Genomic DNA, 26,824 nt, shown 5'->3' with positions numbered 1-26,824 from the left:
GGAATGAGCCAAAAACAGGAATCACAGAGGCTAAAAATGGGGCACTCGGAAGCCGAAAATGGGGTGCAGAGGCAGCGAGGGGCAGCAATGGCAGTGATGGGCAGTGGTGATCCCAGCAGCCTTGTTTCCCCCCCCCAAAAGCTAGATGCGTTTTATGGTCCAGAGCATCTTATAGTGTGAAAAATATGGTAGTTAGTCTGGACTTTATGTCCATCCAATTACTACTTAAACAACCTGCATCTGCAACCTTTAGTTTAAGGTTTAATTTAATTTATTTTATTTGTCACAACAGTATATATAAGCATAAGCATGAAAATAACTATATAATATATAAGCATATATATATAAGCATAAGTATGTAATAACTATATTGATTGGATATAATGAAAGGAAACAATAGGACAGGAACGGTAGGCATGTTTGTGCTCTTATGCACGCCCCTTACGGACCTCTTAGGAATGGGGTGAGGTCAATAGTAGACAGTTTTTGGTTAAAGCTTTGGGGATTTTGAGAAGAGACCACAGAGTCAGGTAGTGTGTTCCAAGCATTAACAACTCTGTTACAGAAGTCATATTTTCTGCAATCAAGATTGAAGCGGTTAACATTAAGTTTAAATCTATTGTTTACTCTTGTATTGTTGTGATTGAAGCTGAAGTAGTCTTTAACAGGAAGGACATTGCAATAGATGATTCTATGTGTTAAACACAGGTCCTGTCGAAGGCTTTAGTTCTTATTAAAACCATCTGTAGAAAGAGAAGCAGATGAGTCTCCAAGACTTCAGTAAAGCATTTGATAAAGTAGGCCATAACCTACTACTAGATAAAGTAGAAAAATGTGGGTTAGACAGCACCACCACCAGATGGATTTGTAACTGGCTGACCAACGCACTCAACATGTAGTCCTCAACGGAACTACATCCACATGGAGGAAAGTATGCAGTGGAGTACCCCAAGGCTCTGTTTTAGGCCTAGTACTCTTCAACATCTTTATCAATGACTTGGACTAGGGGATAGATGGGGAACTCATCAAATTTGCAGATGACATCAAGCTGGCAGGAATAGCCAACACTCCAGAAGATAGGGTCAAGATACAGAAAGATCTTGACAGACTTGAACATTGGGCACTATCTAACAAAATGAAATTCAACAGTGAAAAAAGTAAGGTTCTACATTTTGGCCAAAAAAACCAAAATGCACAGGTACCGGATATGTGGTACCTCGCTCAATAGTAGTAACTGTGAGAGGGATCTTGGAGTCCTAGTGGAAAATCATTTAGATATGAGCCAGCAGTGTGCAGCAGCTGCCAAAAAAGCCAACACAGTTCTGGGCTGCATAAACAGAGGGATAGAATCAAGATCACATGAAGTGTTAATACCACTTTATAATGCCTTGGTAAAGCCATACTTAGAATATTACATTCAGTTTTGGTCGCCACAATTTAAAAAAGATGTTGAAACTCTAGAAAGAGTGCAGAGAAGTGCAACAAAGATGATTAGGGGACTGGAGGCTAAAACATATGAAGAATGGTTGCAGGAACTTGGTATGTCTAGTTTAATGAAAAGCAGGATTAGGGGAGACATGATAGCAGTGTTCCAACATCTCAGGGGTTGCCACAAAGAAGAGGGAGTCAAACTATTCTCCAAAGCACCTGAGGGTAGAACAAGAAGCAATGGGTGGAAACTAATCAAGGAGAGAAGCAACTTAGAACTAAGGAGAAATTTCCTGACAGTTAGAACAATTAATCAGTGGAACAACTTGCCTGCAGAAGTTGTGAATGTTCCAACACTGGAAATTTTTAAGAAAATGTTGGATAACCATTTGTCTGAAATGGTGTAGGGTTTCCTGCCTGGGCAGGGGGTTGGACTAGAAGACCTCCAAGATCCCTTCCAACTCTGTTATTATTAAAAAAAAAGCCAATTATGACCTTATAAACAACGATCTTTCATTTCTGGACTGGCAAAATTTGTTTGCAACCTGCATATCCGCTGAAGACCACTATAGAGTCTTCCTACTTGAAATCAATAGAGTCATTAAACTATATGTACCACAAATGACTACCATGATCAAGAAAAACAAACTACCCATATCAATAAAAAAGCTTCAATCAAAAAAAAAAATCCCTCTGGAAAAGAAACAAAAAAGGCTATATTACAAATTTCAAAAACCGCTACAGAAACATATGTAACCAAATAAAAACTGAATGCACAAATTACCACACCAAGCAAGAAGAGAATCTTCTGCGCAAATTCCAATCGTGCCTTTTATAATTTTGTTAACAATAAACTTAAAGACTCTAGATCCATCCCACCACTAAAAGATTCTAACAACAAAGAATGCAATGACGAAACAGTTAAAGCAAACCTCTTCAACATTTTCTTTGGCTCAGTTTTTGTTAACTCCGATAACACATATCCGACTTTCCACAAACGTACCAGCAATGATTATGATGATTTAACTCATATAGATTTCACAGAAGACAACGTTAGAAAAGCTCTTCACAACTTAAAACCATCGCTATCTATTGGACCCGATGGACTGTGCGCATACTTCTTAAAAAAACTTTCCATTAATATAGCAGAACCCCTAAGTATTATCTTTGAAAAAGCTTTCACTACCAGTTCCCTTCCCAAACTTTGGTCACTAGCCACAGTCATCCCTATCTTCAAAAAAGGAGACCCCAGCTTAGTCGAAAACTACAGACCGATCTCCCTTTGCTGTGTCACCTGCAAAGTCATGGAATCTATCATCAACCAATCCATTACCTCATACTTAGAAACAAACAACCTACTCTCCAACAAACAATTTGGTTTCAGAAAAAAATTATCATGTAACTTACAACTTCTGCACTGCAAAAACATATGGAGTTCAAATCTTGATCAAGGCAAATCAATAGATGCAATCTACATAGACTTCTGCAAAGCTTTCGACTCAGTAGTACATGATAAACTTCTCCTAAAACTAATATCCTATGGCATCTCAGGACCCCTCCACAAATGGATATCTGCTTTTCTGTCTAACAGACAACAAGTGGTCAAAATTGGCAATGCTCTATCAAATCCTGTTCCTGTCAAGAGTGGCATTCCTCAAGGCAGCGTTCTTGGACCAACACTCTTTATACTATACATTAATGATCTTTGTGACCATATCTCAAGTAATTGTGTTCTCTTTGCTGATGATGTCAAACTATTTAACATCACAGACAATACTTCTATCATTCAAAACGACCTTGATAATCTAACCGCTTGGTCTAAAAATTGGCAGCTCCAAATTTCAACCAGGAAATGCTCAGTCTTACATATAGGAAAAAAGAACCCAAAAACTAAGTACATACTAGATGGACATTACCTTACAGATGACCCCCATCCCGTTAAAGACCTTGGAGTTTTCATGTCAAATGATCTAAGTGCCAAAGCCCAATGCAATTACATAGCAAAAAAAGCTCTAAGAGTTGTAAACCTAATCTTGCATAGCTTCTTTTCCAAAAACACCACACTATTAACCAGAGCATATAAAACATTTGCTAGACCAATTCTAGAATACAGCTCGCCTGTTTGGAACTCTCACCACATCTCTGACATCAATACAATTGAACGTGTCCAGAAATATTTTACAAGAAGAGTTCTCCATTCCTCTGAAAACAATAGAATACCCTATCCCACCAGACTTGAAATCCTAGGCTTAGAAAACTTGGAACTCCGTCGCCTTCGACAAGACCTAAGCTTAACTCACACAATCATCTATTGTAACGTCCTTCCGGTTAAAGACTACTTCAGCTTTAATTGCAATAATACTAGAGCAACTAATAGATTTAAACTTAATGTCAACTGCTTTAATCTAGATTGCAGAAAATATGACTTCTGTAACAGAATCATCAGTGCTTGGAACACTTTACCTGACTCTGTGGTCTCTTCCCATAATCCTAAAAGCTTTATCCAAAAACTTTCTACTATTGACCTCACCCCATTCCTAAGAGGACCATAAGGGGTGTGCATAAGCGCACAAATGTGCCTACCGTTCCTGTCCTATTGTTTTTCTTTTCTTCTTTCTATATATATGCTTATACCTCCTTATATTTACCTATATATGTTTATATACTATATAATCTTTTGTATGATTCCTACATATATTGTTGTGACAAAATAAATAAATAAATAAATAAAATAAATATTATTACCTCAGCAGAAGAGAATACAGTACTTCCTCTTTTGTACCCCTTGTAAATGCACTTAACTCCTACAGCTTTTTTTAAAAAAAATCCAATTGCTTCATACCATGGCTGGTGCAGTGCTCTCTTCATTCATCTCCGCAGCAATCCCACTGTGTTTTGGATCTGGAATTTTTTCCCAACACCAGCGAGGCAGGACCTTGTGGCAGAGGTCCACTAGACTACAAAACAGATATGTCAGAGGTCACTTTGCACAGGATTCAAATCAGCGCTTAGGCAACCAGTAAAAGAGCTTAGGTTAGCCATCCATACAGATGGTATGCCTTCATCTCTGCCTTTCATCACTTACCTTCTGTATTTCAACAGCACCATAATGGATCCTATTATAAGCAGGATTACCACAGGTAAGAAAACTATCACAATGCTCTGCCAATGAAAAACTGCAAGAGATTTAAGGACAACACTGTCATTTACTTTTTTTTTTTAACAATTTTTATTTCCATTTTCCAACATCATATTTATGTACAAACTATTATCCATCATTAATCATTAATTTTTATTTATTACTGATTCAGGCCTGCCCGACTGCCACTTCCTTTCTTCACAACCTCCCTCTACCCTCTACTACTTTCCCATTCTTCATCTCCTTCACTTTACTACTTCCTCTCCTCCTTCTCCACTCCTCCCTTCTTCCACCCTATCTAACCTTCTTATTCCCCTCCTCCTTCTCTACTCTTTCCTACCTACTTTCTTCCCTCCTTCTACTTCTCTCTCCTTTTCTTTCTGAAATGGCAGTCAGGCAGCCCCAATATCATTTTAAATTTTAATTTCATATCTTCAAACATTACTGTACATTAATAACCAATCCATGTATCATTTTCCCCCCTTTCCCCCCCTCCTCCCCCTTCCCACCCCCCGGACTTCCCAGAGCAAATACCGGGTATTATGACCAACAATCACAAGCTAAAGTATACAAAATATACATAAACTCCCACCCTCAAAAATTTAAAACTTTAAATCCCCTCACAATAAAAATAAAGAGATAAGAAAGAATAATAAAAAAAAAGAAAAGAAACAGTACCAACTTCACATATTACTTCTTCTTACAATCCATTTTTAAAATTAATCCATCTTGTCAAATTCAAATTTTTTCCACTTGTATATTCCTTCAAATTTCATGTCCATTTCTTAAATTACAGTCCATCTTCTCGAACTCAAGTTTTCATCCCTTATATATTTCTTCAATTGCCATAACATTTAATGTCCGTTCTTCTTACAGTCCATTTTAAAAATTAGTCCATCTTCTCAAATTCAAATTTTTTCCCCCCACTTGAATATTCCTTCAAATTTCATAAGTCCATTTCTTAAATTACAATCCAGCTTCTCAAACTCAAATTCTCACCACTTATACATTTCTTCAATTGTCATAACATTTAATGTCCGATCTTCCAATACTACTCCATCAATCAAATATCATTACGAATAAAATCTCTCAAATACAATATTTCCAACTTAACTTCATAAATTTTACTGTCTATAAACGTGTCAATTAAAACAAATAATCATTTAAGCTACATCCATAATATAACAGTAAACAGTTAAAATCATTACATCCACAACATTACCTAAATTCATTATTTTTTTTATTATTTTTTTTGTTTACATTTATACCCCGCCCTTCTCCGAAGACTCAGGGCGGCTTACACTGTAAAATTTCACTTTCCATCCTTCACAATTAAATAATATCATCACATAGGTTTATACCACACAAATAGCAAATAACAAAAATCCTATAATTTATATCCTAAACAAATCAATTCCAAAAATTAACCATAATCATCATATTCACATCTTAAACATTCCTCCCCTCTCCTATTCTATTTTCCATCATTTCCAAACCAGTTAACTTAGCATCTAACAACAAAGGATTCCCACTCTTTAAAACATTAATATAGAAATGTCTTGCTTTCATAACTGAATTAAGAAAATACTTTCTGCCTCTAAAATTCACTAACAAACCCATTGGAACTTCCCATCTAAAATATATTTGATGTTTCTTAAACTCATCCACTAAAAAAGCAAATTCTCTTCTCTTTCTTAACATTTTAAGCCGCGGTGTGGCTCAGGCAGTAAGAAGCCTGTTATTAAACACAGCTGCCTGCAATTACTGCAGGCTCGAGTCCCATCAGGCCCAAGGTTGACTCAGCCTTCCATCCTTTATAAGGTAGGTAAAATGAGGAGCCAGATTGTTGGGGGGGCAATAAGTTGACTTTGTATATAAATATACAAATAGAATGAGACTATTGCCTTACATAATGTAAGCCGCCCTGAGTCTTCGGAGAAGGGCGGGATATAAATGTAAATAAATAAATAAAAAATTTAGGAGGAATTTCCTTCATCATTTTTATATCTTGTCCCAATATTTGAAATTTATTTTTATAAAAGTCTTGCAAAATTTCATACCTAATCTTTTTAATTGTAAAATAAATAACCACATCCCTCGGTTCTCTATTTTGTCTTGCCCACCAAGAATTAACACGATAAATTCTTTCAATATTAATCTCAAAGTCTTCTGGCTCCACACCCTTTATCTGAGCAAAGGCTTGCATAAAAATCTCTTTTAAATTTTCTTTCCTACTTTGCCTCAACCCCCTCACCCTTATAGCATATTCCATTAATCTATATTGTAATATTACTCTTTCTTCATCTGCCCTATCTACTTTTGCCTGTATATCTTCCATCTTATTATCTAAGTTCCAATTATTTTGATTCTTTTGAATTTCCTCTATTTTCCTTTGCAACTCTAAATTAGTTTTATTAATTTCTTCAAGATTATCTTCCATCTGAATACAATATTTGCGAAATTGCATCCTTTACCATTTTCATTTCCCTCTTCTGCTCTTCCACCACTTCCTTAAAATCCAACATCTCTTTCTCTATTTCATCAATTTTTTGATCTATTTCTGAAAAACGAATCTCCAAAAACTCCTGTAAAGAATTTCTTAATTCCTTTTTAATTTCTTCTTTTAATTTTCGAATCTGAACTGAAGAAATTTCAAAGTTTTTAGTGACTTTTGGTACTATTTGCTTAAAAGCCATTTTTTAAAATATAACCTAATAACGAACAAAAAGAGGTTCTTGTTTAGACTGCTAACTCCGTAGTCTGTAGATACAAAAGAGTTTGAGGACCTGTAATAGCAAGACGGTATCAAGGTATCAAAATCTTTAGCGTAATTGTGCTAAAGCAATTGATTTCACAGCTGGTTTTAGCACGATCTTTCTTGCTCCTATACTTATCTCCTGTTAATATACCAGTTTGGATTAAGGAACAAAGCTTCTACTAGTCCCTCCTACCTGATGTATTGAAGTGATGCATGGCACTAGCCACACCTTCTCCAGCTGATGTAGAGCCAGTCATCCAGACTTGGTAGGTTGTTCCTGGCTCCAGATCTGAAACAGTGTAATTTCTTTCCGTAGCACTAACTGTAATATAAAACAAAAAACAATATACTTATATGTACAGCATATATCTTGGGCAGATGGTAATCAGGACCCATCATCCATAGTTCACTGGTTTACATAGTTAACTTTCAAAAACACTGCATTAAATGTGCATTGTAAGGCATTCTTTTCCAAAAACTGCTAGCTTAACTAGCAGTTTTACGCCAGACAAGAAAAAAATACACAGAAAAAGGGAATCCCTTAAATCTTTCCCAAAGAGATGTCTCAGCTTTTGGAAAAGAATGCCTTACAATGCACATTTAATATAAGGAATAAGGAGATCGAGATCTCTGCATGCTTCACTCTCACAAATGTGTGTTGACTCTTATTGTTGTTTTTTTTATGTTGCCACAACTGAAATGTACAGGTAGCCCTCAACGTAGGATGGCAATTGGGACTGGAATTTTATACTTTTTTTTATTTATCAATATATTGTACACTGCCCAGAAACCCTCTCTGAGGATGATGGGCACTTTAAAAACATGAAATATAAATAAATATAAGTAGCTGCTGCTGGGTGGAGGAGAGTGCAAGGGTGTGTGTAAAGGTGCAAGGGAGATGCGGCAAGGCAAGGGAGGATGTGTATGTGTGTGGGGTTGTGCCAGAGTGCAAGAGGGGAACAGAAAGTATTGGGATGTGAAGTAATATACAAGGGCAGGAGGAAGATATGGCAAGGGCGTGCAAGAGTGGCCCATTGAGGGCCAGGGAAGGTGTGCTAAAGGTGTGCAGGAGTGTGAAGGGGGCACAGCAAGAGCCAGGGAGGATGTGCAAGGATGAAAGAAGATGTAAGGGAGACACAAGGATCGAGGAGGGTATGCAGGAGTGCAGGAGTGGCTGGTGTGGCACAAGCACAGAAGGGCTGGGAAAGGGTGTGCGGATGGGGAGACTTATTTCAGTGACTTGCGACCTTCCCTGCTGGTTCCCCATTGACTTTCTGGAGAAGCCATTAGGGAAGGTCGCAAATATTGGGCCTCTGTGGCTCAGACTGGTAAGACAGTCTGTTATTAACAGCAGCTGCTTGCAATTACTGCAGGTTCAAGCCCCACCAGGACCAAGGTTGACTCAGCCTTCCATCCTTTATAAGGTAGGTAAAATGAGGACCCAGATTGTTGGGGGCAATAAGTTGACTTTGTATATAATATACAAATGGATGAAGACTGTTGCTTGACATAGTGTTAGCCGCCCTGAGTCTTCGGAGAAGGGTGGGATATAAATGCAAATTAAAAAAAAATAGTGATCCTGAGATTGCAATATGCTGCAACTGCAACAGCAACTAAGTATGATCTGTAGCCATGTACCCAGATCGTAATCACGGGGTCGCAGATTGCTGGGGTAGCAGGAACTCCAAGGAACAGTCGTAACCACCATTTGTTTACAAGACTACTGAACAAATAGCCATAAATTGAGGACTGTCTGTATGGATTGTATCAACTGGAAATCTGTTTGTAATTTTGGGGACCTAATGAAGGAATTTGAGTTTGATTTTCACATAAAAGATGGGCAGCGGTGTCAAAAAAAAACCCTCCACTCCTTCTCATACCTTTTAATACTCTCTCATATAAGGGGATTTTGCTCCTAGGTTTCCAGAGATATTTTAGGCTGCAAAGGAAGAGCCAAACAAGGAGGAACATATCCACTCACATGTGCTTTTTACTTAAAGAACCAGACTCCCCTCACTTTGTTATCTAAAGAGAGTAGATAAATATGGTATCTCTTGTTATGACTATTTGTTCCCCAAAAGTTATACAACAAATTTCTGGACTCGCAAATCTTCCCTACGTGATCTTTTCAGAGAAAAGCTGTAGATACCACCTAGTGCCCTTGAGAAGTGATGAATTATCTCCATTTAATATGGGACATAACCGTCTGGAGGACAACAGAGGAGAGACCTGATGCAGAGGATTGTAATTAAGAGAGGTGATTTTAGGAGGACCCATGCCTCCCTCCTCAATTATGTTTAGGCTGACTTAGAATCTCACTCACTGGGTGCATGAACCATAAGGCTGTCTGAATGGAGATGTTTCAGGTAAAGTGTATAGTGTATGATATGTCCATTGCGGTCTGCCAAGGGAATCTCTTTCCAAGAGATGGAAGTGGCAGTGGACGAAAGTCTTCTGTCTTGCAGTCCTTCAGGACCAGCTGATGGTACTGGAAAAGCAAAGGAGGAAATAGAGGCTGTGAACCAGTTCAGTAAGCAAAGTAAGTAAGTGAACAAAACTTACAGTTCATCTCCATGCTGTAACAAGGACACACTGCATTACCTAGCACACTACAGAAGATATACCAAAAGTCAAGGTCCATAGGCCAATAGGTCCAAAGGAGACCATCAGCGCAGGCACGTACCGGCACCCATAACGCAATGCACGGGTGACACCCCACACGAGCTTTGCCCCCTGCACATGCGTGCACAACTCCTCCACACTTCCCCCACACTTGTGCGTGACCCCAGCCCCCCTGCGCATGCGTGTGCAACCCATTTTGGGCCTAGTAGGCCTCCCTGCTGCCTCCTGGGACCAAAAACAGACTGCGGGGGGGCACGCTGCACCCCCTGCGCTCCCCCCGGCCCCTCACATACACGTTACCCCCTGCCCAGCCACACATGTGCGCACAACCCCCCATGCATGCGCGCGTGTCTCCCACATGCGCCCCGTCCCCTGCACACGCACAGCAGAGACCCAAAAATCAGCTGGCTGGCAGGAGACGTGTGCACATACATGGTGGAGCTGAGCTGGGTGATGGCTCGCATGCCCACCGAGAGAGCTCTGCGTGCCAGCTGTGGCACACATGCCATAGGTTCAGCATCACTGTCCTATATAATAGATACAGCCTTCTTTTCCAAAATTCCTAATTCACATGAAAAAATAATGTTTTTCCACTATGGTATTCATAGAACAGCCTCCCTCAGGGAGCTAGGCAAACCCTGGAAGTGATGGTCTTCTGAGAAGAAATGAAGGCCAAATTCTTTAAATGATTGCGCAACAGCTGAAGCACCTTAAAACAGATAGTCCTTGCTTAATGATGATTTGTTCCGTGACTATTTGAAGTTATGACAGTGCTGAAAAAGGAGATTTACGATCATTCCCTGAAGTTCTGGGTGCTTGGCAACCGGCTCACTCTTATGAGGTTACGGTGCCTTACAGTTATGTGATCACCATTTGCAACCTTCCCTGCTGGCTTCCCACAAGCAAAATCAGTGGAAGATGGCAGGGAACATTGCAAGTTACTCTGGTAATTTGTTTGCACCCTCCCTTGCCTGGCAGCAGCTGTTTGCCAAGCACCCAAAATGCAATCATGAGACTGCAGGAGGGGAAGCAGTTAGAATTTTGAAATCAGGTCATAAGAAGCTCTGGAGACATCTGCCACAAATTTGAATGGTCACTAAGCAAGTGGTTATACGTCGAGGACTACCTCAACCAACTGTCTAGCCTTAAGTCTCTCAATGCCCAAGTTCTCTATTTTAGATAATTGAAGCCCCGTCTCTTTTGTACCTCTATCAACATTGTTCACGCACATATGAAGGAGCAGTGCATCAATCACATAGACATGGCTGCCACCTTAACTTTTTTAATACACCTCCTCTCCCCCACCCCCTCCTTTCCGATGACCTTGGGGGGTATTTTCTCTTGGGCAAAAAGCTAAAGGAAGGAACCTAAATAAATCTGTTCTAAGACTGTTACTTAAAGGTAAAGGTTCCCTTGCACATACGTGCTAGTCGTTGCCGACTCTAAGGGGCCGTGCTCATCTCCATTTCAAAGCCGACGAGCCAGAGCTGCCAGAAGACGTCTCCGTGGTCATGTGGCCGGCATGGCTCTACGCCAAAGGCGCAAGGAACGCTGTTACCTTCCTACCAAGGTGGTCCCTATTTTTTCTACTTGCATTTTTACATGCTTTCAAAACTGCTAGGTTGGCAGAAGCTGGGACAAGTAACAGGAGCTCACTCCGTTACACGGCAGCACTAGGGATTCGAACCGCTGAGCTGCTGACCTTTCGATCGACAAGCTCAATGTCCTAGCCCCTGAGCCACCGCGTCCCCTAAGATTGTTACTTACTTAGCTGAAAAAATGAAAAGCAATATCTTTCTACCAGCTCTGCAGAAAAACGTCATTTTAAGAGAAGCCTTGATAGGCTGTGGTTTTCTGCCTCTGTTTCCTGTCATTTGGAGGTGGCCCTCTGCTTTTGTGGCATGGATCTGGTAGAACTACTTGATCTATAGAGTATAAAAGGGCCACAGTTGCATGTTTCCAGTCCTTTCTAAAAACACAACTTTTTATACTAAGCAGCCACAGCCATTAACTCCAGATTTTATTTACAGCATTGTTTTCACACTACTGTTGTAAGCTACTTCGGGAAAGGCATAAATGAGAAGTGACATGTAAATAACAATAAATAGAAGCATGAGCCCAATCAGTTTTGGCTTACCTAACAAACCATAGCTTGTTTTCTATACAGATCAGCAGAGTGTTTGAATTCAGTTATAAAGTTTATTCTTGCATGCAAATTTCCTTTGCTGCTGGAGTTAGCTGTACTAAATTAATTAAAGATAGAAATATGGCACTTCATACTTCAGTTTTTTTTACAGTAGCAAAGATCATCAATTCTGGCTCAAAGCGCAGTGCTAATCAACACCCAACCTCAGCAGGGCAGAGTGATATTGAAAGTTCCAAGAATGCAGGGAGGAAAATTCATCTGAAATCTCTAAAGATCAAAGGGGAAATTCTGGCTCCACTAGTAACCACACTCCCTCTGTGCACCCCGGTGATTACCTTCTTCTTTGAAATAGGCGCGTACAGAGTCTGAGGAAGTTCTCCCATGAGCATACAAACCATACACACGCACAAGGTATGGTACCTTTGAACTGAAGTTGCCTAAAGTGGAAGAAAAAAACAAGGTTTAGGAAACTAGAACTACGAGAAAAAGATGATTCAGAATTTTATGCGGTTTGGGATAGATAATAGAAATAAAAATTGGAAATATATATAAGGCTTCTGAGGATTAGATATTGAATGTATATAATATATATATTGTATGGAATGTCGATCCAAAGTATGTAAAAATGACACAGTCTGCTGATTATGCTCTACTTTTGTGTAAAGGGAAAATTGTAATAAAAATTACTTGGGGAAAAAAGGAAACTAACAACTTGCTGCCGGAAGTTTTGGGTGTTCCAACACTGGAAGTTTTTAAGAAGAGATTGGACAACCATTTGTCTGAAATGGTATTAGGGTTCCCTGCCTGAGCAGGGGGTTGGTCCAGAAGACCTCCAAGGTCCCATCCAACTCTGTTATTCTCTTATTTATTGATTTGCTGTATAAACCTTAGCGAGTGGCAATGGCCAGCCAGCTTTTCCCTCGGTGCAGGCTAACAGCTAAGCAGGCCTTCCTTTCAGTACTCAATCCAGCAGAAGACAGATACGTATAAAGCTGTGAAACCTAAAAGTCACCTGGGTCTGCTTTAATCTACTTCTGCAGGAAATCAAAACAGAACATAGGACTCCAGGAAATGGTGGAAAACTTTCAGCACCTCTTTTTCCAGAGGACACCCACTCCCTTTTTTCAACAGACGAAATTCACTCCATGTCCCAGAAGGTCCCAATTCCTTTCTACTCAGTTTACTTAGAAAAATGGAAGGACAAACTAGATAAAGTTCATGCATTCAAACAGCATAATTTCATGGTTTTCGTTATATAAGAAGCAATGTTTCTTATATGCTTCTGTCAAAACTCGAGTAGCCTAGAGAAGATGGAGCTCTAATGATGGAGCTATAGACCTCTTCCTTTCCTACCATCTCACACACTTCTCCGTAGCTATTGCTTCCAAGGAAGCTTCCACTGGAACAAAATGAGGCTTTTTTTGGGGGGGTGGCAGGGAGGGGATGAAAATAGAAGTTGCAGACAGATCATAATTTCAGTCAGTGGTCGTGGAAGAGGCAGCCACAAACACACAAAGAGAGAAAAAAAGAGTATGTGTTAACATTTCCTCCTATTTTCCAGAGTTCTGAAGCTACTGAGGAATTCCCAAAACTGTTGTTTACATAATAAATAATATTACTGCAGATGAGATAGTCCACCTCACCTCTCAATAGGACGCTGGTACTGCTTCCAAGTGTCCGAGTCCAATTCAGCAACTCTCCCGCACTATCATCAATCTCTTTTCTCCACTCGACCACGTATTCCTGAGGCTGAACCCATTGAGAATCGATGCTGGGCTTCCATGTCACATTGAGACCCAAACCTTCTGATGCCACCACTGTCACCTCCTCAGGGCCTGGGAGTTCTACAAAAAGGAAAGAGAGTTCATCATTATGCACGAGATTGCCAGGAGCTCTGGCTATCATCCACACAGATAGCCAAAAAATAATCCCATGAATTGCAAACCTTGGATCTCAGCCGATCTCAGATAAACATGGTTGGACCTTGTTAGTACTTGAATAGGAGTCTATTAATTGAAAAGAAAACCCCCAACCCTTAGAAGCAGGTCATAGCAAACTACTCAGTTGTCAAGAAAACTGCACAGAGATTTCCATGTCATTACCAGGTCTAAACCTTGACTTGAAGGAACGTCACCATGTTGACAGGTCCTTCTCAAGTTGTTCAGTTTGTCTGAGGAACTCACCTGAACTCTAAAAAAACGCTACTTGGTTTCACAAAGTTTGAACCCTTGATGACCTCATTAACACATCTGTGTGGTTGTCTTGGCAGCAATCCGAAAGTCATTTCTGCGTAACATTTTGAGAATTTCCAGTCTTGCCACACCCTCAGATTTTATTTTGATTTCTCATCCAAATATAACCAGGACTTCTTAGTATTTAGGGGTTAGTCCGTATACTAGATGATGTTATGTAGCTGGGAATTTCACCTTTAAACTTAGAGAATCAAAATGGTTGACTGCCTGATACAAAATATATCAGGATCTTTTCTTAAGGTGGAGTACAGAAAGGGTAACAGGAATGAATATTTTGTGAGTGAAGGGAAGAGAAGCCACCAGCTATTTTTTCTTCAAGAATCAGTTGAGAAAAGCAGGAAGTAGGGCAAGAAAGAACTGTTTCAATCCTGTAGTATAATATGGAGGCGCACCTGTTTTCTCCAAGCTGAGATTGGCCCAGAGTGTCTTCTTAACAGAGTTGCGGGCTGCTATTGAGACGTACTGTGCAGTGATAGGGATCAAAGCCTGACAGCAATTGTAATTTATTCTATGGAGTGTTTTGTTGTTGTCCTGGAAGATAACTTCATAATCAAGGATCTTTCCCTGCGCTGCTTCTGGATCCAGTGCCTGTGAGAAGAGAAGCAGAATTCCTCAGCAGAGTGAAGAAAAAGATGGGAGGGAGGGAGGGAGGGAGGGAGGGAGGGAGGGAAGGAAGGAAGGAAGGAAGGAAGGAAGGAAGGAAGGAAGGAAGGAAGGAAGGAAGGGGAGGAGGGAGGGAAACTGGGCTGAAGTAATTCGATTCAAAGTCACTTGTGCCGCCCTGCTTTTCCTGAACCAGACATACCATAGATACTAGTCATGAGCAATCCCAGTCAAAACTGGATCAACAGAAGTCTGTACCATTGATAAGAGGCATGACGGTACAAAAATTAAAAGTTAACAAATAACTGTCTGCACTCATGTTGGCAAGAAAATGACATGTTAAGAAAAAATGCACAAACATGAACTTCTTCCTCGTTTCTTCCAAAAAGCAGGAAGGTATCAAGTGAAAGACATTTTACCAAGAAAGGCTGAAAAGACATCCTGAGGTGCTTCAACGTTTTTCACTAAAAGGACCAAGCAAGTCAAAAAAAAAGGAGGGCGGGATTTTTTTTCACTCTCTACTTCCTCCTCCCTCACTCTTGTATCTCTCTCAGGTGAGAAGCTACTCAGGGAAGTTTAGCTGCCCCTCAAAGAGGGAAAGGATACAAAGCAGAAGTAACTGGCCAGGCAGGAGTTGTAAAAGAGACCTGGTTTTGCTAGTGTCACCCAGTAGTTGGTTTGGGGGAGGGAGAAATGAGAGAAGAAATTTATGCACATGAGGGCAATTCGCAGGTCAGTCCAGAAAATGTTCCAGTTGATAAACGCTTTGACTAGCTGTCTACTTATATTGAATTTCTAGTCTTTTGTAACTTAATTTTACTGAAGGGAGGGGAAAAAAACTGGGGATGAGACTTACTGCATCCTGTTTGAGGGATTTTTAAAAAATTCACTGCCAGTGGAAGAAGAAAAGATAGCAGCTGCTCATGGGCATATTGACCGTTACATAAAAAAAATATATTTTCAAAGTAGAATCAAGTTGACCGGTTTTATACTGCAGGAAATTTGAAAGCAGGCACAGGCCTGAGAAACGTTCAGCTCCAGATGAAATGCAAGCCTGATAACATGTATCATACATGTTCCAGGACAAGATTGTACTACTGTTATTTCTTCCCCATATATTTTACAGAATGTTCAAGTCAATTTGGGATTATTAGTACCAACTTTTGATTTGCACTTCGCAAATGAAATCTGGTATCCTGGGATGCACATTTTGGGCTAAAGTAGATTCAAGTTTATGGAAAGTGTATTTTGAAAACCGTAACTGCTAAGCTTATTACTGAATCATCATTCTGTCTGTTTTATTAGAATGAATCTTAAGCACATTTATCTTGTTCTTATTTGACAGCTCCTGACAGTTAATAGCATTTTTTAATGTATTAAAGTCTAAATAACTACTTTCAAATTTGCAGCAAAGATATATTCTACCTATATAGAACAGTTTCAGTTTTTAAGAACACATTAAGTATCTAAATAGACTTCCTTTTTGTTTTATAATCAATTTTCTTTTCCAAATTCTTTCTTGTATCTCTAGTCAAAATGAGAAAAGGTGTTTATTTCTCTTTCTTGGCAAATTTGGCTCTAGTCCAGTTACTGATGTCATCCTTGTAGAGATTTGATTTCTTTAAACTACTGCATTTTCACCCGTTCGGGTCATTCATAGTTTGCCTCAAAATTCTTCTACCCAAATTCTCATCTGGCTCTAAATTACATTCCCTGCCCTATAACCCCACAGAGAACAAATTCTATATGATAAGAAACAGGATCCAGCTCACCTTCCACAGCAACAAGCGGCTTTCATTCTGGTAGTCCGAAACACACTCTTTTTGCCACACATCAACTTGACCCAAAGGAGCTAAAGGAATCAGAAAAGAGCCAGGTAATTATTAAGATTAGCCAACCAATTGGCTAATCAACCAATTGGCTAATCAACCAACCAACCAACCAACCAAATAATACAAGTAAGAAACAACTGAAAACGGAACACTGTGCATAATATGTTACAAATGAAAAAAAAGATCCCAATAAATATAAGGATGCAGATCTGGTTGTTCGTAGACAATGAATATCAACCCAACAGACTTAACAGAAAATTGGAAGTCTACAGTAGATAATAGTTATCTCAAAATTATATCCTTTAGTTGTATATTTATTTGTCTCAAAATGCATTGCGTGAATGCAACAAACAAGTGTTTGAAAAAGTATACAGCAACCAGATTTCTGCTGAGGTGCTACTGAATCTGTTTTGATTGCATGGATTTCTGCTTCGTCCACAGCTGTACCTACCAGCCTCACAGGTACAGAAGATTTTGGAAGAACTCCATTCACTCCAAAGGTCTTTTTTATTTTCTGGCATGCACTGTACCTGCACCTCATAGCAGGTGAATGGTTTCAGGTCACAGAATTCATGGTTCTCTTGGTCTAGAAGGGTCTCCTGCAGTTGAGAATGGAATACACTCACATTGTCATTATATTAACATTCTATCCATCCATTTTGCAAGGTCACTCAAAGTGATTCAATTCAAAATAAATATTTCAAAAACCCTCCATCTAAATTTCCACCAGAATTGCAGCAAGTTTAATATTACATAGTGAGAACAGGAGAGTGTGCTGAATACAGAGTCATATCATGTTTACTACTGGGACATAAATTAACATATAATAGCTAGAGCAAGAATTTGGGACTGGCCTCCAGGAAACAGCCTTCAGTTGGTTGAAGGGGAAATCCTAGACAAAGCCAGCTATAGTGCAATGGAATATATATTCAACAGGAAGTCACTACTGATACAATGGGAAAGAAGAGCAATACATATACAAAACAGGTCACAAATGCAAGACAGACTCACATAGGTCCATTCATGGTCTGTGGATGCCTTGTATCGAATAGCATAAGTGAGAGGTTGGTCACTATGCAATTTAAACCAGAGAGGGTTCTTCCATGTCACTGTGGCTTCATAGGAATCCGGTTCCACATGATCCAGTTCAGGAGGACAGGGTTTCACTGAAAAATGAGGGAAGAGCTTAATCATATGCCGTATCACTCAGTTTTACCCCTGACTGCCATACCTAGTGATAAAAGCATTGATCTACACACACACTTTGCACTAAACCAAAACATGGCTGGTTTATTTTTCATTGAGCAGTGTGCACTAAGCATAGTTTCATTGAAACTATGGATGGTGGATTAGTGATCTGGGTAGGGCTATTTTGGCATATTCAACAAACCAAAACCTTGGTTTAGCACAAGAGAGGCATAGCTCTCTCATCATATCAATGGTTTATTGAATAAGCCACTACTGATCGGATTTTCACATTACTCTAAACTCACAAGCAAGCCAAGCTTTTCAAAATGTGTGAACTTAGTCAAGATATCTGTAGGCTAAGGTATCTGTCCTATTGTAAATCCAATCCTTCTTATGGTTGGGACCCAGTCTTGAGCTTCCACAGTCAAACAGAGGTCTACTATCTGAAATGCCCCATGCAATTCCTCAGAAGGTAAACCATTTAAAATGTTAGCCTATAGACCCAGCTAGCTGACCTGAGGGGACTACAGAGATAAGCGTGAGCATCAATGTCAATACTGATGAGAAGAATGGCAATATAAAGGAGGCCAACACTTGACCTGCACAAATAGGCAAGAAAAGCAAGGCACTTTTTTGAAGCAAAAATTGTTTGCCCAGATTAATTCCCAAAGCATTCTGGCTCTCTAATTTAGGTTCTCTAACCTATTTCATCCAGGCTGAAGTTTAATTTCTTGGAGAGAGCAATCCCATGTGCACTGCGAACTTCCATCCAGACACTGTATTTGTCTCCATGTGTCAGGTTCCTTCGTTCAATAACCAGCCAGTTCTGTCCCATCTGGGCCTCCATGGAGTGCACCTGGCCAAGGTATCTTCAGAAAAATAGGGATACACAGATATATCTAACAGTATATACAGTAAATGGAAACTAAACATTTGCTATTCCTTATCCATCCAGCTATCCTGCCCAAGCAGGCATATTTCAAGACTTGCAAATAAAAGGCACAGAAGCATTTTATTATAATAATGAACACCAAATAGACACCCACAGAACTGTTTGTCTAGTACCCTCTAAGCCCTTTTTAAATTATTCTTCTTGACTTCCAAACGTCTCTGCCTTTTAATCATTGCAAAATTGCAGATTTTGCCAGGTGCCAGTAATTATAGAAATGATTCTACATGGAACTTTTAATTTTTAAAGAAAAAAATCCTAAGCCAGCTAAATATTAAACACAAGCTTTTAAAGCACAATCATGATTTAGAAAGGAGTCTTCCTTCTTTTCTGTGCACTAAACATCTACAAATAATTTAAATTTCATATTCAAGGTTCTTACATTCTCCAGTACGTCTTGGCTTTAATGAAAAGACTTCTGAAACTCACTGTTTATGACGGTAGCTCCTATGTGCCTTTCTAAAAATCTCTGTTCAGAGCTCCCAGTCCACTCAGAACAACTGACAAAGATAATTCTTGCATTATTTTTTCTTAATATCCAATACTTCTCCAATATTGGCCATTCTAGACCAAAACCTTCATTCATGAAACTATAAAATCCTAATAGATTATTCTTTTACTCTCTGCAATTCCCTATACTTCCTAAATAAAGTCATTTAGTCAATAGATTACACTGGCCAACACAGAAGGTTCTGGTTGAAAAAGACACTGGCTTATTAATTTGGATATTTGTACTATAAGTCAATATAAAGGCTCACTAACAGCAGCACTTCGCCCAATTTTAGGCTCTGATAGTGAAGGACATAGGTGGTGTTAGCATTTTGAGATTCCCAGGTCAACCAGCTGCAGTTCAAAAAGTTGCTGAGCAATGGTTGGAAACACTGTAGACCCATAGTGGCATCAGGATCACCTGCAAACAGCGCAAAAATCACAAATCAGGATTCCAAATTATAGCAGTTGAAGACAGATTTCAAAGAAAGAGATTATAGCTGCATGGAAGTTACACGTTTTTATATTATTTTTTCATTAAAACAATTTTGCAAGATATGTACAAATTGTCAGTCCCAAATTACAAAAGCAGACAGACCAAACCTTGAGATGGTGATTACTCATTTGTCCTGATGGCAGGGCAATATACAGCACAGAAAGGTTAATACAGGTAGTCCTTGACTTACAACAGTTCATTTAGTTGACCATTCAAGTTACAGAGGTACTGAAAAAAGCGACTTATGACTGTTTATCACAAGACTGTCACAGCATCCCCATGATGACATGATCAAAATTGGGCGCTTGGCAACCATCATGTATTTATGGTGGTTGCAGAATCCCAGGTTCATATGATCACTACTGTATTGGTGACCTTTCCAGTTGGCTTCTGACAAGCCAAGATAACGAGGGAAGTTGGATTCACTTAACTGTGTGAATCACTTAACACCTGCAGTGATTCACTTAACGGTGGCAAAAAAAGATATAAATTGGGCATGACTATGTAGTTTGTATGTCGAGGACAACCTCCTCTAGTGTTGTTCATTTACATGATCTGCTTCCCATGCAGTTGACTGGCAAAATACAGATATTAGTCTGAACAAATTAATACCTATCAGATGAATATGGGAAAATGTTGCCTAGCACCATGGGACAACTTTAATTCAAGTTAACTGAGGTGAGCATATTGCATAGTGTGAATATAGTTACTGTCTAGGATATCAAAACTATAATTTTTAGAATCCTCATAACCAAACTTTCCCTAACTCTGATCTTTGTATTAGGACTGCAACTTGAAAAATCCTTGGAGAGTATCTTGCAATCGTAACATAGCTAGAAGACAGACTTTGGAGAAGAGATCCCAGAAGTGGATGCAATAGCTTGGAAACAGAATGGAGTTCAATCCTGACCTGCTACTGCTTTAATAGCTGCCTGCCCTGGAAGTCATTTTATCAATTAGCCACTAGCAACTGAGGGCCAATGGACAGATGTCTCCAGCAATCTCACTAGAGACACTCCAACAGCTGCAAATAAAACAGTTCACTATTTATTTATAGCACTATTTATAATCAAAGCCATAAGAAAAAAGAATCCAGCATGCCTCTAATGAAAACATAGGAGGAAAAGTACCATCCCTATTCTCCTTTGAGAATAAGTGGCTAAGTAGACCTACTGTTAGAACAAGTTGGCATTTTTGGATTGTATCAAAACTATTTCATCCTCTGTCTTTTCCATTTTACTTTGAAATTCATCCATTTTATTTTCTAATTTTGAATTATGTTGCTTAATTACTTCAACCTCCTCTTCCAATAAAATCACATTCGTTGCCAAACTTTGTACTGCCATTACAAATCCTTCTTTAACTTCTTTATTTCCCACTTGAATTTCTGATATCTGCTCTTTCATTTCAGACATCTCATCAGTTATAACTTTAAATTTTTCTTCTATAAAGCCTTTTAAGTTCTCTTGTAACGCCTCTAAATTCAATGTTCTAGTCTCTGCTGTATGAGCTGGAGAGGCACCAGCTGATAAAGTTCCAGAGCTCTTTGTTACAGTAGACTTTAATTGTTTGGCTGCCATCTTCTATAAAATTATTTATTTATTTATTTCCAACTTAATATTCACTTTAAATCTTCTTAACTTCTGAGAAACACAGTCTTTTAAAGCAGTATTTAAAAAATCTCCCTAGATTCTATCAGCAGGCAGCAAAGAGTTAAAGCAGCAAGTAACATGCAAATTACCAACTGCAGAGGCACACGCTGAAAGTATCACTTTCGCTTTCCACTCGTTAACTTGTTAACAATTCGCCTCCATTTTCTTGCTGTTTTCAAGCTTGTTACAAAGTATCGGGGAATCGGCTTGGCTACTTGCTTAAAGTTCTCCCACTTTCGTTCTGTCCGGTATAATCCTTTATTGTCCAAAATAAATCTCGGCGTTTGGTCGTGGTGATTGGTTCCGCCAAAGCAGAAGAATCCTCGGATCTGGAGCACTTCGGGTTACTGGAGGGAACTTAACCCTTCAAACCCCTTTTTTCTCAGGGGCTTTAGGGAAATTCAACCTCTGCCCTCAGCTCACCCCTTCTCCTTCTCCCGAAGAGGGGGTTTTCCGAACCGCTGGGCAGCAGATTTAAGCTGTCCTAGCGATTCCACATAATCCAGAGGTTGGTGATCGTAAAGATCACCGCCATCACCTACGGTGCCAAACAGGAACAATACAGAAATATGGAATTTGCTCTTAGAATCCGAGGTTTGAAAGAAAATAAGGAAGAGAATTTAAGGGAAATTTTTTCTGAAGTATTTGCTGAGATATTAGCAGCTCGTCCAGCAGATGTGGCTTATCAAATTGAAAAAATATATCGTGTGAATTCTTGGATAGCAAGGCAAAAAAAGTTGCCAAGGGATGTTGTTATTTATTTTACAAACAGAATAGTGAGAAATCAGATTTTGCAAGCTTCATATAAGGGGGAGAAGATTCAGATTGCTGGTCAAGATATTTTGATATTAAAGGAAATTCCACCAAAAATGTTAAGGGCTAGGAAGGAATTTGCCTTCCTGGTGAATGAACTTAAAAAACATCAGATTGAATATAGATGGGATATTCCAACTGGTATAATAGTATATTATGCAGGGAAAGTACATCGTTTCAATACGGTTGGAAAAGCAAGAGAATTTTATGTTGAGGTATTAAAAGTTGGAAGTCTTCCCCCATTGGAAGCTAGAAGAAGGGAGGCTGAAGTGAAGGAAAGAGAAGTGAAGCAGGTACAAGAACAGATTGTGATGGAAGAAGATTTATTACAAGTGTTGGAAATACCTACGACGGGTTTAGATTCAAAAGAACAAAGGTTGACTAGAGCTGCTGCTAAACGTAAGGAACAAGAGATGAAGGCACAACAACAACTGGCAACTACTACAATGGAAACAGTGGGAGGAGCAAGGCCTAAAGTAAAATGTGATCTGCGGCTGGTGTTCCAAAAGTTTCCTTTGGCCGATAATGGCAATTAAACTATTATCTTGGAATGTTAATGGCCTGAATTCACCGCAGAAGAGAAGGAAAGTATTTCATTATTTGAAATAATTTAAAAATGACATTACCTGTTTACAAGAAACACATATTAGATTTTGTTAAATGTTGGAGATGCGATTGTGAAGATGCTACTTATTACCATATATGGTGGACTTGTAAAAAAGTTAAAGTATTTTGGATTAAAGGCTGGTGGATCATGCAGAATATTTTGAAAAAGAAGATTAAGTTTACTCCGCAGTTCTTTCTACTAGGAATAATTATGGACTATACAGCTATAGAGACTAAATTGATTTTGAACTTAATAACAGTCGCAAGACTTTTGATTGCTCAGTATTGGAAGAAAGAAGAATTACCTACAATCGAAGAATGGACAAAACAAAACAATAAATGGACACTCAAAGTATCAAATCTGGCAGAGATGACAAAAATCTCCGCTTATTTGAAAGACTATATACTAGAAAAATATATTTTAGAATGGAAAATGTGGATTGATTATATTTAAAATAAGTATCAGATAAAAAAAAAAAAAATATCGAATAGCATATGAGTAAATTTAGGAAATATTTTGTATTAGATATATTTTTGAAGGAGAGGGGAATTGAGAGTGTGACTAAGTGTGGTGTGACTAAAGATTATAATTTAGGAATTATTTTGGATTATGATTGTTAGTTTTGATACCCTGCATTTTGTTCTGGGAAGTCGGGGTGGGGGTGGGGGTAAGGGGAGGGAATTGGGGGTTTGGTAGAGATGGAGTGATGGTTAATGTACAGGGATTATTGAAGAAATATAATTAATGTAGGGTCGGGTCTGCATAGTTACCATTTTAGAACGGTGGGGAGGGAGAAAAGAGAGAGTAGGAGGTAGGAAAGAGGAGAAGAGGAAGGAAGAGGGATAGTAGAGGGAGAAGGAAGGTGTAGGGTGGAGGGAGGAGTGGATGTAGATAAGAGAAGGAGAGGAAGGTTTGGAAAGTAAAAGAAGGTAGAAGAGGGAAGAGTGTTAAAAAGGGTGGTGGTGACTGGGCAAGCCCGACTAATTGTATATAACTGTACATTGGATGAATTATTTGATATGATTGTAAAAATAAAACTTTTTATAAAAAAAAAAAAAAAAAAAAAAAAAAGTTGGCATTTTTGGGCTACCCCAGGAAAGAAATTGGGCACACGGCTGGGAAAGCTGAAGATCTGGTTGAATTAAGACCTATCTCACCTGATAAGTTTCTACTGCTGTAGCAAAAGTGCACATACCTATGCTGCATACATCTACCATATAGAGTGATCCAAAGATAATGAATCTATACGGGTTGAATGTTCTAAACACAATTGAGTTGTATTTGCATCTGATGGGATCTTGCAATAAACAATACAGAGTCCCTGTTACCTTTTATCTGTTTTGTTACATAGAAACATCCATTTTAAACTTATTGAATGTTCATGTGTGTTATTTGTCATCCAAGTACTAGGATTAGGATTATGGCCATTCAAAAAGGATGAAGGAATTACACAGTCAAGAACTGCAAATGGGATTGATTATGACAATCAGTACAAACAGTAGAAGCAGCTCATCATATGCACACTTATAAACTATCATCACAGGAAGATATCAAGGTATAAACATTTAAGGCTGTATGCCATATTTACTCTCAGGATGGGAACTGCTGCAGCACATCACAAAGGATGGGACCAGAATTTGTATTCCCTCTTTTTAAGAATAGCATTAAGCCTATTTAAATATAATGCAAATATGTTGTCTACCTTCTAATTCTGAAAAATTATGAAATTTTGCTACCAATTTTTAGTTTTCAGAAGGAGGGAGGCCTCTGGAGGTCAATGTTATTGTTCAATCCCTTTCAGGCTATTATTGAGAATGAAAAATAATGTGTTCATTTAGAACAAGTTCAGAGCAAACTGAAATTGGATGAATATAGTTAGAACATACCCTTTCCTAATCCCTGCCTTCTCTATTTTTTTCCAATTATCAACAGACCAAATGTCCTTTCCTGGATTTTCAACTCTAAGACGTAATTCTTTATTCCCCAGGTTATCTTTTCCAGCTATTCCAAACATGAACTGTCAATATAGTTTTGCCATCACTCAATGAGAAAGCAAGAGAAAGGTCAATGTGTTGAAAATGTTTCCCCTGCTTCACTTCTACTTTGAAGGCTTGTTCTGGGCTGTTGAAAGATTTCCTGTGTGGGTTTTATAGAGCAAAAGGGGCAAGAAGGTGATAGTAATGGCAGTGGCAGCTGCCACTAAGTGCAGGTCTACATACATTTGATAGTCCTCCTCCTCCTTGTTGTTTTCTTGAAGTTATGCAACCATGTCTGGCCTGCTTGCCTCTTCTTAGCAGACAGAGAGCTAAAGATACAGCTCCACAAATCCATCAAGATCCCTAATTGCAAGTAACTGAATTCTCTTACCATTGGAGCCCTAAATGGCTGCAGTCTCAGATCCCTTTAAATTGGATCTACAATTTACAACAAATCTGAGACATGGTACCTAAGTTAAAGAGATCGGAAATGGGATATGGTTTAACTTTAAACCCTCAGTTAAAAAGAGGTACACAAAAGTTAAAAATGGTTCAGCACACATGTTCATTAACTGTAGTTAATAGCTAAGCATATTGTCTTTCTTCAAGAGCATACATGAGGTTTCTTGGAAACACAGCTATTGAAGCAAAGCAATTATATTTCCCCTTTACCTTTTTTCAGTCCCAAGATCTTGAAGGCTAGAAGTAACAACCCTGCAACATCCCATCTGCTTCTCATGATGCCAACTCAATTAGTGATATGATGGAGAAGCACCTGGAGAAATGCTCAGCCTCTGTAACATTAAAAGAAAATTATTCCATCTTGAAGTTATTAAATTAACAGAGCAGGAAATAAAACATTTTCAAACTCAAAGAGTTTGAGGGTTGAGTAAAGGTTGGGAAGGTAAGTTGGGAATGAAGTAAAGGTTGGAAACTTGTGACACTCATTGCTGGCAATATGCTACAAGTACTGAATAGCTATATTGTTCAAAAGATAAGCAATGGGGGAAATAAGAATGGTTTCTTAGAATTTCACACATGTTGGGTGAGTTTTATAATGAACTATCAGTGGGCTCACCATTTCATCCATTCTACAACCATTTGAATAAACTACAATAGACTAAGTTTATACATTAGATTGGTTTACAAAACTTAAAAGCACAGTTTGTGAATCCAACTAAGTCAATCAAAGAAAATAATGTGAAGTATTAACCCAACACACTGGATTATTCAGCTAAATATATGGAAAACAGCTGTGCATTAGTTACATATGGAGTAGATACGTGAAGTTTCCCCAGGCCATTTCTCTGACTGTGGTTATGTTCAGACACCATAGTATCTGCCTTATTCACATAATGTTAAGCTGTAGTTCTTTTCACCATATTATGTAAACCAGTCATTTTTAAACTGAATTATAATTTAAGCATATTTATTTATTTATTTATTTATTTATTTTATTTTATTAAATTTTTATACCGCCCTTCTCCCGAAGGACTCAGGGCGGTGTACAGCCAAGATAAAACACAAAATATATACAAGTTAAAACATTTAAAACCTAGCAAATTACAAAAAGGCTGAATATTAAAATTTAGTTTTAAAATTTTAAAAATATTAATAAAACCCCAAATTAAAATTTGACACTATTATGCCAGTCCCGCTTGAATAAATAGGTGTGTTTTGAGCTCACGACGGAAGGTCCGAAGATCAGGCACTTGACATAAGCCAGGGGGAAGTTCGTTCCAGAGCATCGGTGCCCCCACAGAGAAGGCCCTGCTCCTGGGGGCCGCCAGCCGACACTGTTTGGCGGACGGCACCCTGAGGAGACCCTCTCTGTGAGAGCGTACGGGTCGGTGGGAGGCATAAGGTAACAGCAG

General features: G+C 38.8%; 1 protein-coding gene across 3 annotated transcripts in view; it reads right to left on the bottom strand.

Annotated features, from left to right (window-relative positions):
- IL27RA (interleukin 27 receptor subunit alpha) overlaps positions 1-26,824 on the bottom strand; it is a 39,352-nt gene that overhangs the window by 4,596 nt on the left and 7,932 nt on the right. Inside the window, exons 2-14 of one of the 3 annotated variants that reach the window (XM_058170899.1) lie at positions 25,623-25,744; positions 19,680-19,827; positions 18,671-18,837; positions 17,792-17,946; positions 17,232-17,379; positions 16,721-16,800; positions 14,738-14,933; positions 13,737-13,937; positions 12,429-12,530; positions 9,649-9,813; positions 7,519-7,647; positions 4,514-4,604; positions 4,271-4,385 (exon numbers count right to left, since the gene is read on the bottom strand). In XM_058170899.1, the coding sequence (XP_058026882.1) occupies positions 4,271-4,385; positions 4,514-4,604; positions 7,519-7,647; positions 9,649-9,813; positions 12,429-12,530; positions 13,737-13,937; positions 14,738-14,933; positions 16,721-16,800; positions 17,232-17,379; positions 17,792-17,946; positions 18,671-18,837; positions 19,680-19,827; positions 25,623-25,689 (1,764 nt within the window). In that variant the 5' untranslated portion in view covers positions 25,690-25,744. Of the gene's footprint in view, positions 1-4,270; positions 4,386-4,513; positions 4,605-6,527; positions 7,354-7,518; positions 7,648-9,648; positions 9,814-12,428; positions 12,531-13,736; positions 13,938-14,737; positions 14,934-16,720; positions 16,801-17,231; positions 17,380-17,791; positions 17,947-18,670; positions 18,838-19,679; positions 19,828-25,622; positions 25,745-26,824 lie in introns of those variants that run through there. The other 2 variants (XM_058170900.1, XM_058170901.1) reach the window with 2 other exon arrangements.

Source organism: Ahaetulla prasina, chromosome 2 (assembly GCF_028640845.1).
Source record: "Ahaetulla prasina isolate Xishuangbanna chromosome 2, ASM2864084v1, whole genome shotgun sequence".
Taxonomy (NCBI): domain Eukaryota; kingdom Metazoa; phylum Chordata; class Lepidosauria; order Squamata; family Colubridae; genus Ahaetulla; species Ahaetulla prasina.
The sequence above is the reverse complement of the archived record's forward strand: the minus strand, read 5'-3'. Positions and strand labels throughout refer to the sequence as shown.